Source organism: Neovison vison, chromosome 12 (assembly GCF_020171115.1).
Source record: "Neovison vison isolate M4711 chromosome 12, ASM_NN_V1, whole genome shotgun sequence".
Lineage (NCBI taxonomy): Eukaryota > Metazoa > Chordata > Mammalia > Carnivora > Mustelidae > Neogale > Neogale vison.
Window position 1 is genome coordinate 64,806,519 of NC_058102.1, and position 13,489 is coordinate 64,820,007.

Consider the following 13,489-nt stretch of genomic DNA (forward strand, 5'->3'; position numbering starts at 1 on the left):
ACCTCTAATTTCTGTTTCTGAATATCATGTAAAACTTTTATAGTAATGCTTCTTTAGTAGAAGGGTTTTGTCTTTTTGCTAAGTATAGGCCAACAGTGATGGCATTACTTTTTTCAGAATGTTACAATATTCTCCGAGTCTTTATTTTGTAAATTGTTGGTTTATAACTAATATGGCTTGAGAAAAAGTTCTGTAGTACTTTCCCAGATTTTCCTGTTGTATTTCCACTGAAGTGTAGAATGATTAACTAGGAAAGGTGTTTCTTGTTATCTTTGTAATTATATCTTTGTCATATATATATGTATACACACACACACGTGTTATATATATATATGATCAAAAATGTATGCATATATGATCAAAACCAGGGTTTCTTGTCTTACCCCAAAACTACTTCACAGTTTAATTCAGTGTGGTATGTTTTATAGAACTATTTTTGGAATAATGTTGTCTAGTTTGGGTTTATTCTAGGTTTTTCCCTCTTAGTAAATGCAGAACAAAATCAACCTATCTTTTGGTTACAGTACTGGGCTAACTGCTTAAAACAGATTGGCATTGAAAATAAAGCAGAATCCATGATGATACACAATTCAGATTTCAACTTTTCAATCTACATGTAGCTAATTTTTCTCTATTTCTATAGTTTTCTGTATCTATTAGCAGAAACAATCTCATTTGAGTACTTCTAAGCAGTTCACAATCAACTTAGGTAACTGTTAAGAGACCAGATTCTCAATGGGAGGTCATTGTTATTTAAAACACGTAACATGTGCACTGACTGTACAATTGTTTTTTTTTTGGGACAAAAAAATTTGGGACTCTGATTAATAGTATTTCTGTAGTGAAGAGTATGAGGCAGCCCTAGCAAAACAGTTGTAATGTCCAGAAGACTTTGGATTTAGGGACACTTGTTTTTAGGAATGAGGATAAAGTCGTTTTCAATTTAACAAATTACGGTAAAGATTTATTTTTAGAATTTCATATATAAATAGGTGGTAGTTTTTCCATATCCAGAATGTTTTGTCCTTTTGTGTTTTCATTTCTTCAATAATTAATGGATTCACAGAGGAGATTTCAAGTGATGAAGAGGAGACAAACGAAACTGCTCAAGCAATGCAATCAAATAATGGAAGAGGTGAAGAAGAGGAGGAGGATGATGATGACTGGGATGAAGAAGTATTGGAAGAAACTGCCCTTGAAGGATTCAGCACTCCACTTGACCTTGACAACAGTGTGGATGAATATCAATTTTTTACACAAGCTCTGCTAAGTAGGTCTTTACTTGCTAAATCTTCAGATATTTTCTCTGAAGTTGATCTTTATTTCCTTCGGTTAGAAGTTGTTTTGGGATCTGCCCCAAATTGGTTTAGATGTTAAATTTGGATTCAGTTGTGTTGAGTTTGTGGTGTGTTGTCCACATGGAAAAACCTGGGAGACTCAGGGGATGGTTTTGCCTAAAGCACCAATTCGAGTTCTTGGTGTGGGACGGACGTTGAAGCTGCAGGTACTGTGAGAATCTGGAGGAAAATGACAGCACCTGAGTAGAGGTGTATGTCAAGATCTGGAATTCAGGGATCATAGTTAGTAAAACCTCAGGAGGAAGAGAGGGCGAAGGCAGGAGAGAACTGGGCAAAGCAGAGATTGGCAAGTCTTAACCATCCTCTGATAGTCCGCACATGGTTGGATACAGAGTGGTTACTCAGGAATAATCCTTTGGTGGAATAAGTTTTACCACCTTGGGTTTGTTATGGTGTTGAACTCTTTCTCTTACTATCTGTAGTCATCTCATCATACTTTTATTATCATGTCGCTTTTCTCTGAAATGATCATTGTCACTAGACTCTCATCTTTTTCTTCTACAATGCAACAGCTGTGCAGAATCGGGATGCTGCCTGGTACCAGCTGCTCATGGCACCACTCAGTGAGGACCAGAGGAGGGCGCTGCAGGAGGTGTATACCCTGGCAGAGCACCGGAAGACAGTAGCAGGTCAGCTCTCCAGATTTCCAGATTGGAGTGCATGTGTGAGCGTGCATGTGTGAGGCACTGAGTCAGCCTTATTAATGAATCTTGTGGCACCTGAAGACTGTTTTAAAAATTGTTAGAGGCCAACCTTTAGGGATAATAACGAATTATTATTGTATGATTTTTTTTAAAATGTTGCTTTTAATCACTTGTGGTATCTTAGATCTGCAAAATCCTGTGCATTAATACGTGTCTTTCAGTGGTGGTTATTCAGGAGTACTTACGCTGTATTGTAGAGCCCAAGATGTAAAAAGGTGGGGATGAGTCTTGCCGAGGGAGAGTTAATCAGTTGGACGACCCATCTAAACATCTTACCCCCAAATAGACCGAAGGTACTTCATGAGTTCTTGCAAAGGGCTTGTCTTCCTGGAAATGAAGCACTCTTCATTTCTTTTTGCTGGGCTTTACATGATTCTTGTTGATTTTCAGTTTTTTGACCTGGAGAAATTATTTTATGCAGACATATTGTGGTTACTTACTCCTAGAAAACCAATGGAAAAGATTTTATAATTACAAAAATATTTTAGTGGAAAACGTCATGGAACAGGTACCTGGGATTTAGGGCCTAAGTTCTTCAGCATGGATTTGAATTTTCAGCCCTGCATAGTCTATGTCAGTCCCCCTAATAGGAGAATTCTGGGCACACTTCTAGCAGTAGACTATGGAACTATTAAGACATAGCTCTGAGACTTATTTTCATTTTGCTTATTTTTTATTTTTTTAAAGATTTTATTTATTTATTTGACAGAGAGAAATCACAAGTAGATGGAGAGGCAGGCAGAGAGAGAGGGAAGCAGGCTCCCTGCTGAGCAAAGAGCCCGATGCGGGACTCGATCCCAGGACCCTGAGATCATGACCTGAGCTGAAGGCAGCGGCTTAACCCACTGAGCCACCCAGGCGCCCTCATTTTGCTTATTTTTACTAGAAGTTGAGATAGGGGAGGTAAAGCTTTTTTTAGCAGTTTTTCTGTGATAGTAAACATAACTGCTTACTCACATAGCCCTGTTAAAGGTTAATGCTCAGGTGTCAGGGGAAGATGGCAGAGTAGGAGGACCGTAAGCTCACCTCATCTCACAGATACAACTAGGTAACACTCATATTAGGGTATATAACCCAGAGAATGACTCAAAGACTGGCAGAACAAACTTCACAACAAAAGGTAGAGAAGAATCCACATCAAAGAGGATAGGAAGGATGGAGATGTAGTGGGGAACCAAATGGATGGGTCTGTCCACTGGTGGAAGGGACTTGCGGGCATGGAGAGAGGAGAAAAACAGATTATCCTACTGTAAGCCTGCATGGAAAGATGAATCCCCATAACATCTGGCTGATGAAAACCAGAGGGGCTGAATTTCGTTAGTTCTTATAACCAGGGTGATTGATAGCCTGGAACTTTAAAAAGCAAGTTCAGTTCCAAGAGAGCCTTGAGGGCTATAGAAAACTAGGTGCCCACCCCCTATAGCACAACAAACAACCTATAGAGATACAACATAGAGGCAGTACCTCGAAAAATGCCAGAAAATACAGAAGGGAGAATTTTTTACTAATCTTAGAGTATGTCCCTGAGGGACAGAGAGTACTGAAAGACTCCACCAGGAACAAAGTTGCTGGTAGGTGCCATTTCCCTTCCTCACTCTCCCAACCCCCTGCCCCAGCATAAACACTAAGATACCTGCTGGAGCCAGCCTGGAGCTTGCCTTCACTACCTAGCTTGCTTACACTATGCACCAGCCTTTTCAGCTGGGCCTGCCTCAGTCCTGGTGCTGTCTTTAGTCCCCCAAAGACTAAGGCAAACCTTGCCACCACTGTTTCCACTGTGCACATTGTGGGGGTCTCAGTCCCAGTAGCGGTGTCCAGTCTTGTTAAAACTGTGCACCCTGCCTATGCTTGCCTTGTGGATTGGCCCGGTCTCAGAGACGGAGGTACATCTCCTGTGGCAGAGGGCCAGCGCCACCTTGTTAAAACTACTTGCTCCACCCATTACTTTCAAGACAAGATATGTAGCTGAATTTCATAACAGAAATAAAAACAGACAGTCAGACAAAATGAGGAGAAGAAATGTCTCAAATAAAAGAACAGGACAAAACAATAGCAAGACACCTAAGCAAAACAGATAAATAATATGCCTGATAGGGAATTTAAAATAATTGTCATAAAGATACTTACTGGACTTAAGAAAACAATGGAGGATTTCAGTGAGCTCTTTACCAAAGAGAAAACATTGGAAAAGAACCAATCAGAGAAAAGAATAATAATTGAAATTAAAAATACACTAAATGGCATAAATAGCAGACTAGGGGAAGCAAAATGGATTAGCAACGTGGAGGACAGAGTAATGGAAAATAATCAAGCTGAGCAGGTGAGGGGAAAATAAATTATGCAGAATGAAAATAGACTTAGGGAACTCAGTGTCCCCATTAGGCATTACAACATTTGCTTACAGGGATCCCGGGAAAAGGAGAGAAAGAGGGCAGAAAATTTATTTGAAGAAATAATAGCTGAGAAGTACCTTAATCTGAAGAAGGAAATAGAAATCCAGATTCAGGACGTATAGACATTCCCCCCGACCAAAAAATCAACCAAAGAAGGTCCCTTCCAAGAGAGTAATTTAAATGACACAAAGTGGTGATAAAGAATTTTAAAATCAGAAAGAGAAAAGAAAGTTATGTACAAGGCTGTCAGTGGATTTTTCAGCAGAAACTTTGCAGGCCAGATGGGAGTGGTAAGATATATTCAAAATGCCTGAAGGAAAGTATCTGCAACCAAAAATACTCTATCTGGTAAGGCTATTATTCTGAATAGAAGGAGAGATACAGTGCTTTCCAGACAAACAGAAGTTAAAAGAATTCATGACCACTAAACCAGCACTATAAGAAATGTTAGTGGAAAACAAAAACTATGAATAAGAAAAGTAGGAGCACAAAGGAAGTGAAAATAAGTATATCTGTAAAAACCAGTCAAGGGATTCACAAAGTAAAAAGAAATGAAGTATGACACCATATACCTAAAATATGGGAGTGGGGGGAGTGACAGGTGTAAAGAAAGTTCAAACTTAGGTGACCATCAATGTAATAAAGACTACTATACACAGAAGATGTGGTATACAAACCTAATGATAACCACAAATCAAAAACCAGTAACAGATACACAAAAAGTAACAGATACACAAAAAATAAAGACAAAGGAATCTAAGTATATCACTAAAGAAAGCAAACTTATGGGGGCAGGAGAGCAAGGGAAGAAAGGAATGGAGAAGAACTTCAGAAACAACCAAAACCAAGTAACAAAATGGTAGTAAATACATACCTATAAGTAAGTGTTATGACTGCACATGGACCAAATTCTCTAATCAAAAGAGGGTGATGGAATGGATAAAAAAAAAAAAAAAAAGACCCATATATATGCGGTGTTTCACAACATATGGAGACTGAAAGTAAAGGAATGGAAAAACAATTACCATGAAAATGGAAGTGAAAAGAAAGCCAGGGTAGCCATACTTAGACCTTAAACACTGTTAAAATAGAGAAAGAAGGATGCTACATAATCATAAAGAGAACAATCCAACCAGATGATATAACAATTTTAAATATTTATGTACCCGCCATGGGAGCTCCCAAATATATAAAGCAGCTGTTATTGAACAAATAAAGTAATAGATAGGAATACTAGAATAGGGGACTTTAACACTCCACTTACATCAATGGATAGATCAAAAGAAAATCAAGAAGAAACAGTGGCTAATTTAAAGGACACATTGGGTCAGATGGCTCTAACAGATATATTCAGAACATTCCATCCTAAAATAGCAGTGTACACATGGAATATTCTTCATAATACATCCCATGTTAGGTCACAATGCAAGTCTCAACAAATTCAAAAAGAAGTCATACCACGCATCTTTTTTGAACACACTATGAAAGTAGAAATCATCCACAAGAAAAAACCTAGAAAGGACACATATACTTGGAGATTAAATAACATGCTAGTAAACAATGAATGATTTCTTGGTTGACCCAAAGAAGAAATAAAAAAAGATACATGTAAACAAATGAAAATGGAAACACAATGGTCCAAGATTGTTGGGAGCAATAAAAGCCATTCTACAAAGGAAGTTCATAGAGGCCTACCTCAAGAATCAAGAAGAATCTTAAAAAACTTAACGTATAACTGACGGAGCAAGAAGAAGAAGAACAAACAAATCCCCACACCAGCAGAATGAAGGAAATAATAATTAGAGCAGAAACTAAAATTTAGAACAGATCAATGAGGTCAGGAGCTGGTTTTCTGAAAAGATCAACAAAATTGATAAACCCTTAGCCAGATTCAGAGTAAGCGAGAGAGGGGACTCAAACAAAATCATAAATGGAGAAGGAGAAATAACAACCTAAACCACAGAAACACAAAGGATTGTAAGAGAATGGTGCAAAAAATTATATGCCAACAAATTGGATAACCTAGAAGAAATGGATAAATTTCTAGAAACATATAATCTCCCAAAACTGAACCAGCAAGAAATAGAATGTTTGAACAAACTAATTATCAACAATGAAATTCAATCAGTAATAAAGACTCCCAACAAACAGCAGTTCAGGACCAGATGGCTTCACAGGTGAATTTTAACCAAACATTTAAAGACTTAGTATCTGTTCTTAAACTTTTCCAAAAAAATTGAAGAGGAAAGAAAACTTCCAATTTATTCTGTGAGGCCAACATTACTCTGATATCAAAATGAAATAAAGATACCACAAAAAAGAAATTTAAGGCCAATATCTATGATGAACATAGATGCAGAAATCATCAACAAAGTATTAGCACAATAAATCCAACAATACGTTAAAAAAAACCATTTACCACAATCAAGTGGGATTTATTCCCAGGATGCAAGAGTGGTTCAGTATTCACAAATCAGTGTCTTATATTACATCAGTAAGAGAAAGATAAAAACCATATGATCATTTTAATAGATGCAGAAAAAGCATTTGACAAAGTACAATATCCATTCATGATAATAACTGACAACAAAGTTGTTGGAGATGGAACAGAGCTCAACATAATAAAGACTATATATGAAAAACCCACAGTTAACATCCTACTCAATGATGAAAAACTGGGAGCTTTTCTCATAAGGTCAGGAACAAGACAAGAATGTCCATTTTCACCAGTTATTCAGCATAGTACTGGAAGTCCTAACCATATTAATCATGTAAGAAAAAGGAATAAAAGAAAACGAAAAAATTGGTGAGGAGGAAGTAAAACTTTCACTATTTGCAGATGGCATGAGACTGTATATATGGCAAACTCAAGACTCCATCAAAAACCTACTGGAACTGATAAGTGAATTCAGTAAGGTCACAGAATACAAAAGCTACATAGAGAAAACCGCTGCATTTATACACACCAGTAATGAAGTAGCAGCAAAAGGAATTAAGAAAACAATCCCATTTGCCATTGAATTAAATTCCTAGGAATAAACTTAACCAAGGAAGTAAAAGACCTGTACTTTGAAAAGTATAGAACACTAATGAAAGAAATTGAAGATGACACAACCAAATGGAAAGATACTCAGTGCTCACGGGTTGGAAGAATGACTATTGTTAAAATGTCCATACTGCCTAAAGCAAGCTACAGATTTAATGCAATCCCTATGGAAATACCATCAGCATTTTTCACAGAACTAGGACAAACAATCTTAAGATTTGTATGGAACCACAAAAGCCTCCAAGTAGTCAAAGCAGGCTTGAAAAAGAAAAACAAAACTAGAGGTATCACAACTCTAGATTTCAAGATACACTACAGAGCTGTAGTAATGAAAACAGTATGGGTACTGGCACAGAAATAGACACATAGATCACTAGAATAGAATAGAGAGCCCAGAAATAAATCCATGATCATATGGCAATTAATATACGATAAAGAATGCAAGACTATGCAATGGAAAAGAGTCTCTTCTGGGAAAACAAGACCACTTTCTTACATTATACACAAAAATAAACTCAAAATGGATTAAGGACATAAATGTGAGATCTGGAATCATAAACTGCTAGAAGAGAGCACAGGCAGTAATTTCTCTGACATTGGCCAAAACATCTTCTAGACAGGTCTCCTGAGGTAAGGGAAACAAAAACAAAATAAACTGTTGGGACTACATCGGAGTGAAAAGCTTCTGCACAGTAAAGGAAACAACCATCAAAACTAAAAGACAACCTATGGAATGGGAGAAGAGATTTGCAAATGACAGTCCAATAAGGGGTTAGTATCCAAAATATATAAAGAACATACACAACTCAACACCCAAAAAGCAATCCAATTAAAAAATGGGCAGAAAACATGAATAGATATTTGTCCAAAGACATACAGTTGGCCAACAGACACATGAAAATATGCTTAGCATCATTCATCACCAGCGAAATGCAAATAAAAAACCACAGTGAACTATCACCTCACACCTGTCAGACTGGTGAAAACACAAGAAACAAGTGTTGGTGAGGATGTGGAGAAAAAGGAACCCTCGTACACTGCTGATGGAAATGCAGTTTGGTGCGACCACTGTGTGAAACAGTATGGAGGTTCCTCAAAAAGTCACAAATAGAACTACCATGTGATCCAGTAGTGGCACTACTGGGCATTTACCCAAAGAATACAAAAACACTAATTTGAAGATATATGTACCCCCATGTTTATTGCGGTATACCAGCCCAGAATGTATAAAGAAGATGTGTGTGTGTGTGTGTGTGTGCACACGCGTGCACACACACTTGTTCAGCTACAAATAAGAATGAAATCTTGTCATTTACAACAGTATGGATGGATCTAGGGAGTATAAGGCTAAGCAAAATAACCCAGTCAGATAAGGACAAATATCATATGATTTCACTCCTGTGTGGAATTTAAAAGGGAAAACAAGAGAGACCAAAAAACTGACTTAACTAGAGAGAACAAACAGATGTTTAGTTACTAGAGAGGAGGTGGGTAGGGGCTCAGGGGAAATAGGTGAAAGGGTTTAAGAGTCACTCATCTTGGTGAGCACAGAGTAATATATGGAAGTGTTGCATCACTATATTGTACATCTGAAATTAACACTGTATGTTGTGAACTACACTAGAATGAAAACAAAAAAAGGCTGTTGCTCAGTTGGGCAGAACAGCTAATATGAGTCACATTCCTTCACAGTGTTAAGTATAAAGAAATCTAGCTCCTTTGAGGTTATTTCCAACTTCGTCACCTTAAATACTCTTGTTCTTTTCCTCCCTTTTTCTCTTGGCAAACACTAGAGGCAAAGAAGAAGATTGAACAACAGGGAGGCTTCACCTTTGAAAACAAAGGAGTCCTCTCGGCATTTAACTTTGGGACTGTGCCCAGCAACAACTGAAAGAAGGAACAGCAGCCTACCAAATGTCATCACTACATTTTACTTAACCGGGGGAATGTGAAGGTCAAGGGGAGGAAAAGAGTGGGCTGCTCTTCAGCACCCTCCTGCTGTGCCAGTTAACTCTGGCATCAGGCTGCAGTTTCATCCTCTCCCTCTTCCCTTTGACCTTTCTCCCCACCCCGAAATACATATTCTAAGCAGCTACTGTAATGTATGAAATTCAAGGAAAACAAAATCAGTGGACTGAAAAAGGACAAATCATATTCTCCAAAGGATGAACGACCAAGGTGGTTTTTGAGGATTGAATTGAATTGCACGTCTCAGGTTTTTGCCATGCAGAATCAATGGATTTATGCGGATAACAGTGCCTTCTGTTGTACATGAATTATCTGAAAAATTTTTTTGGGGTGCATTGCAATTTTTTTTAAAGCATAAAACATATTTCTAGATATAATGTAAACCTTGGCTCTATGTTGACTTACTCTGCATTTTACTATGTGAATTTACTGTTAGGCAGTTAGCGACAAGTCACTCTGGTTTCAAAAACATCACTGCTCCCCTTGCTTACCCTGCTGCTGGGGGCTCTCTTCAGGGGTTGTAAAATATGCACTGGCTCTGGTTTTTCATCACATGTTTTGTGGCTTTCCTAATAAGTGTCTTATTCCCTCTTCCATCCCATTCTTGAGCCCTGAAAGAGGTGGTATTTCTTTTGGAGTCAGCAAATATGGATATAAATTTCATTTATAACATGGCGAGTTCAGAACTCAAAAGTTTCTTGGCAGCAAGTGACGGGAACTCTTTAGTCACTGGAATTAACAGTAAGTCCGAGTATATTCTGAATCATGTACTTAATTATGTAATGAATTGTTTATTTTACTAAAGCACATGGAACTCTTACAAGAAGGGTGTTACATAAGCACGTGGTCTTTCTGGATGGGGGCTTGCATTTTCAACAACGTATCATTCCTGCTATGTTGGACCTGGGTCCAAAACATTTTCTAACAAAATTTTTTATCTGTGATAAAGACCCAAATGATTTTAACTTCTACTTTTCACACATCTAAATTTTCTCCTACCTTATTCATTCTAGCCTTTATTATAGCTAAGTTCAGCTTGTTATATTTTTCACGGGTTGGGGTGTTGTTCAGCTGTCCTCTTAGATGGTAATGATTGATGCCTCTAAGAAATATTGCAGATGGAGGTTCCAGCTGTTTTTCTGAACAAATTCAACACTAAAACATGGATCACAGTGTTTTCATACAGTAAGGTGAAAGTGTATTTCCAAAACCTAATGTATTACCGGATGTGATAACAGTTTTCCATTTTTGTGAAATGTCTGCAGCATATATTTCCCCTCAGTGACTGGAGGAATTTTCCCCAGGTGCTTCCTGTATTACCATCCCTTGTTAATATTAACTCTCTTTAGAAGTTTAGGTTATTTAAGTAGTTTTTACATAAGTAGCCTAAGAAGCCATGAGTTTCAGAGTTCAATATCCCTTGCTTTCCTATTGAATGTGCCAGCTGGCAGAAGTGAAAGGTGGCACTGGGGAACCTCTTAGATATCTTAAGCTTTGAAACTCTTCTTATTCTCCCCATGTCCAAAATGATTTATTTTAACATAAATAATATGCCTTCACACTGGATTGTAAAAGGCATGTGATTTTATTTTTGTGAGGTATTGTCTTCTGCAGTATTAAAGGGAAAGAGATGTTAATGTGTATCATCCTATCTTGTTTTTGAAGCCAGGGTAGTTGTATAATTTTGTTACCAGCAGTGCTAACCTGAATGTGATCTGGGTAACTTGGAAATGCAGGAACTTATATGAATGTACTGTAAAATAAAACACGGACTGATTCCCAGGATTCTGAACCCCTCTGTGTAAAATGTTTTCTCGAGTATGGAGGTACTTTAAGCAGATGATAAAAATCCATCAGTATGTTTTCTTGATTTGGGGAGGAGGTAGCTGGGAGGGTAAGAAGGGTTCCTCAGGAGAAGTTAGAGTGGAGAGTGGTTGGAAGCTAAAGCCTATCTCATAAGTCATGGTGTCCCGATGGGAAAGATAGGTGCTCTGAAAAAGCAAAGGTTGTTAAAGCCACATCAGGACCTTGAAGGAAAATAAAAAAGGTGCTGGAAATAGAGCTCTTTTCTGATTGCCTTCTCCTAATCTGATGACAGCCTAACTTGAGTGGAATGGGGACTTCCAGGTAGATGGCAGAGTAGAAAGATCCTTAGCTCACCTACACCCCCAGCTACTCCTAGATAAAACCTACATCAGTATGATTAACTGAGAAAACAACTCAAAGACTGGCAGAACAGACTCTCCACTGCTAAATGTAGAGAAGAGGCCACTTCAAAGAGAGTAGGATGCAGTTGGAAACCAAACTGCCCTTCAAAACTGATCATGGGAGGGGCACCTCAAGCTTGGATAGAGGAGACTATCAGACCCCATGCCAGGCACGCCAGGCATGGGGGACCCGCAATAGAAAGATTAATCCCCATAACATTTGCCTTTGAAAATTAGAGGGACTTTGTAAGTTTTTACAGTCAATGGGGGCTCAACATTGGGAACTTTAAAAATCAGCAGGCTCTGCATGGAGTGCAAGAGGGCAAGAGGAAACTGAGTCCCCACCATAAAGAGCATAGCAAACAACCCCACTGGGATGTAGCATAGAAGCAGCAGTTTAACAAACACCCAGGGTGTGAAGGAAGATATATTTTCTAATCTCAGGATGTGTGCTGGAAGGGCAGAGATCCTTAGGAGATTTCTACAAGAACAAAAGAGCTGGCAGGCATCATTTCTCTCCCCCCCCCCACCCCCCGGCCCCTAGTCTATGCCTGCAGGAACCAGCACAGCATGAACACTCTCCACCTAGCTTTGCTAACAAGTGCACCCACTCCTCCAATCTACACTCAGAAGTCCATTCCACAGCAATGCCACAAGCTTGGTGGTATGAAAGTAGCTCCAACAGGGGACCGCATCACCCCAAAATGACACCTCCCCTGGGGGGAGGGGAAGAAGACCACACATACCAGTCTGAATGTGGTGAGAGCAGTGGCTGTGGGCAGACATCCCATCTGATTATAGTCCCTGCCCACCAGGTAACATTTTTCAGGGGACAACAGGGAGAGTGCCCTGCAGTTAGGTGCTACTACAGCTCTGGCAGATGCCTCGTCCGACCCAACTCAAGCTGAAGGTAGTCCCAGATTGGCCCATTAACAATACAGGGACCAAACCCTCCCACAACAGGCCAAGAGAGCCATTGCTGATGACTGAAAGCAGATGCAGCTCATCCATAATAACAGGGCATGCAACACACGAGAGACATCCCTAAAACACCAGGTTCTGGTAAACAGGGGACACGCACTGCAGGGCACCAGAGGACCTTTTCTTCATAAGGACATTACTTTCAAGAGTAGGAGATTTAATTGACCCTACTAACACCCAGAAACAGACCCAGAGTTAGATAAAATGAGGACACAGCAGAATATATACCAAATAAAGGAACAGGACAAAATTACAGCAGAAGAGCTAAGGAGATGGAAATAAATAATATGCCTGATAGAGAATTTAAAGAATGATCATAAAAATACTCATTAAACTTGAGAAAAGAGTGGAGAATCTCAGTGAGACCCTCAACAAAGAGATAGAGAACATAAAAGAGAGCCAATCAGAGATGAGGATCTCCATAACTGAAATTAAAAATCCACTAGAGGGAATAAAACCACAGAAAGCAGAGCAGATCAGTGACCTGGAGGACAGAGTAATGGATGGAGGTCAATGATGACAAACAGGACAAAGAAAAAGAAAAATGAGACTACATAAAGGGAACTAAGTGATATCATCAAACATAATAATATTCACTTTTTAGGGGTCCCAGAAGAGAGAAAAGGGGGCAGAAAATCATTTGAAGATCTAAGAGCCAAAAACTTCCCTAATCTGGGGAAGGAAACAGTAATTCAGATCCTGGAGGCACAGAGAACTCCTAACAAAATCAACCCAAAGAGGTCCGCACCAAGACACACAGTAATTTAAATGGCAAAAAGTTTTGGTAAAGAGAGAATTTGAAAAGCAACAAGAGAAAAGAGTTATGTATAAG

The 13,489-nt window shown here is 38.8% G+C and overlaps 1 protein-coding gene across 2 annotated transcripts in view; it reads left to right on the forward strand.

Moving 5' to 3' along the window:
* IPO8 (importin 8) overlaps nt 1-11,254 on the forward strand; it is a 94,837-nt gene extending 83,583 nt beyond the window's left edge. For both annotated transcript variants that reach the window (XM_044229022.1, XM_044229023.1), the window contains 3 exons: nt 1,067-1,270; nt 1,871-1,987; nt 9,295-11,254. In XM_044229022.1, coding sequence (XP_044084957.1) covers nt 1,067-1,270; nt 1,871-1,987; nt 9,295-9,392 — 419 coding nt within the window. In that variant the 3' untranslated portion in view covers nt 9,393-11,254. The remainder of the gene's footprint in view (nt 1-1,066; nt 1,271-1,870; nt 1,988-9,294) is intronic.
* Nucleotides 11,255-13,489: the final 2,235 nt, after the last annotated feature.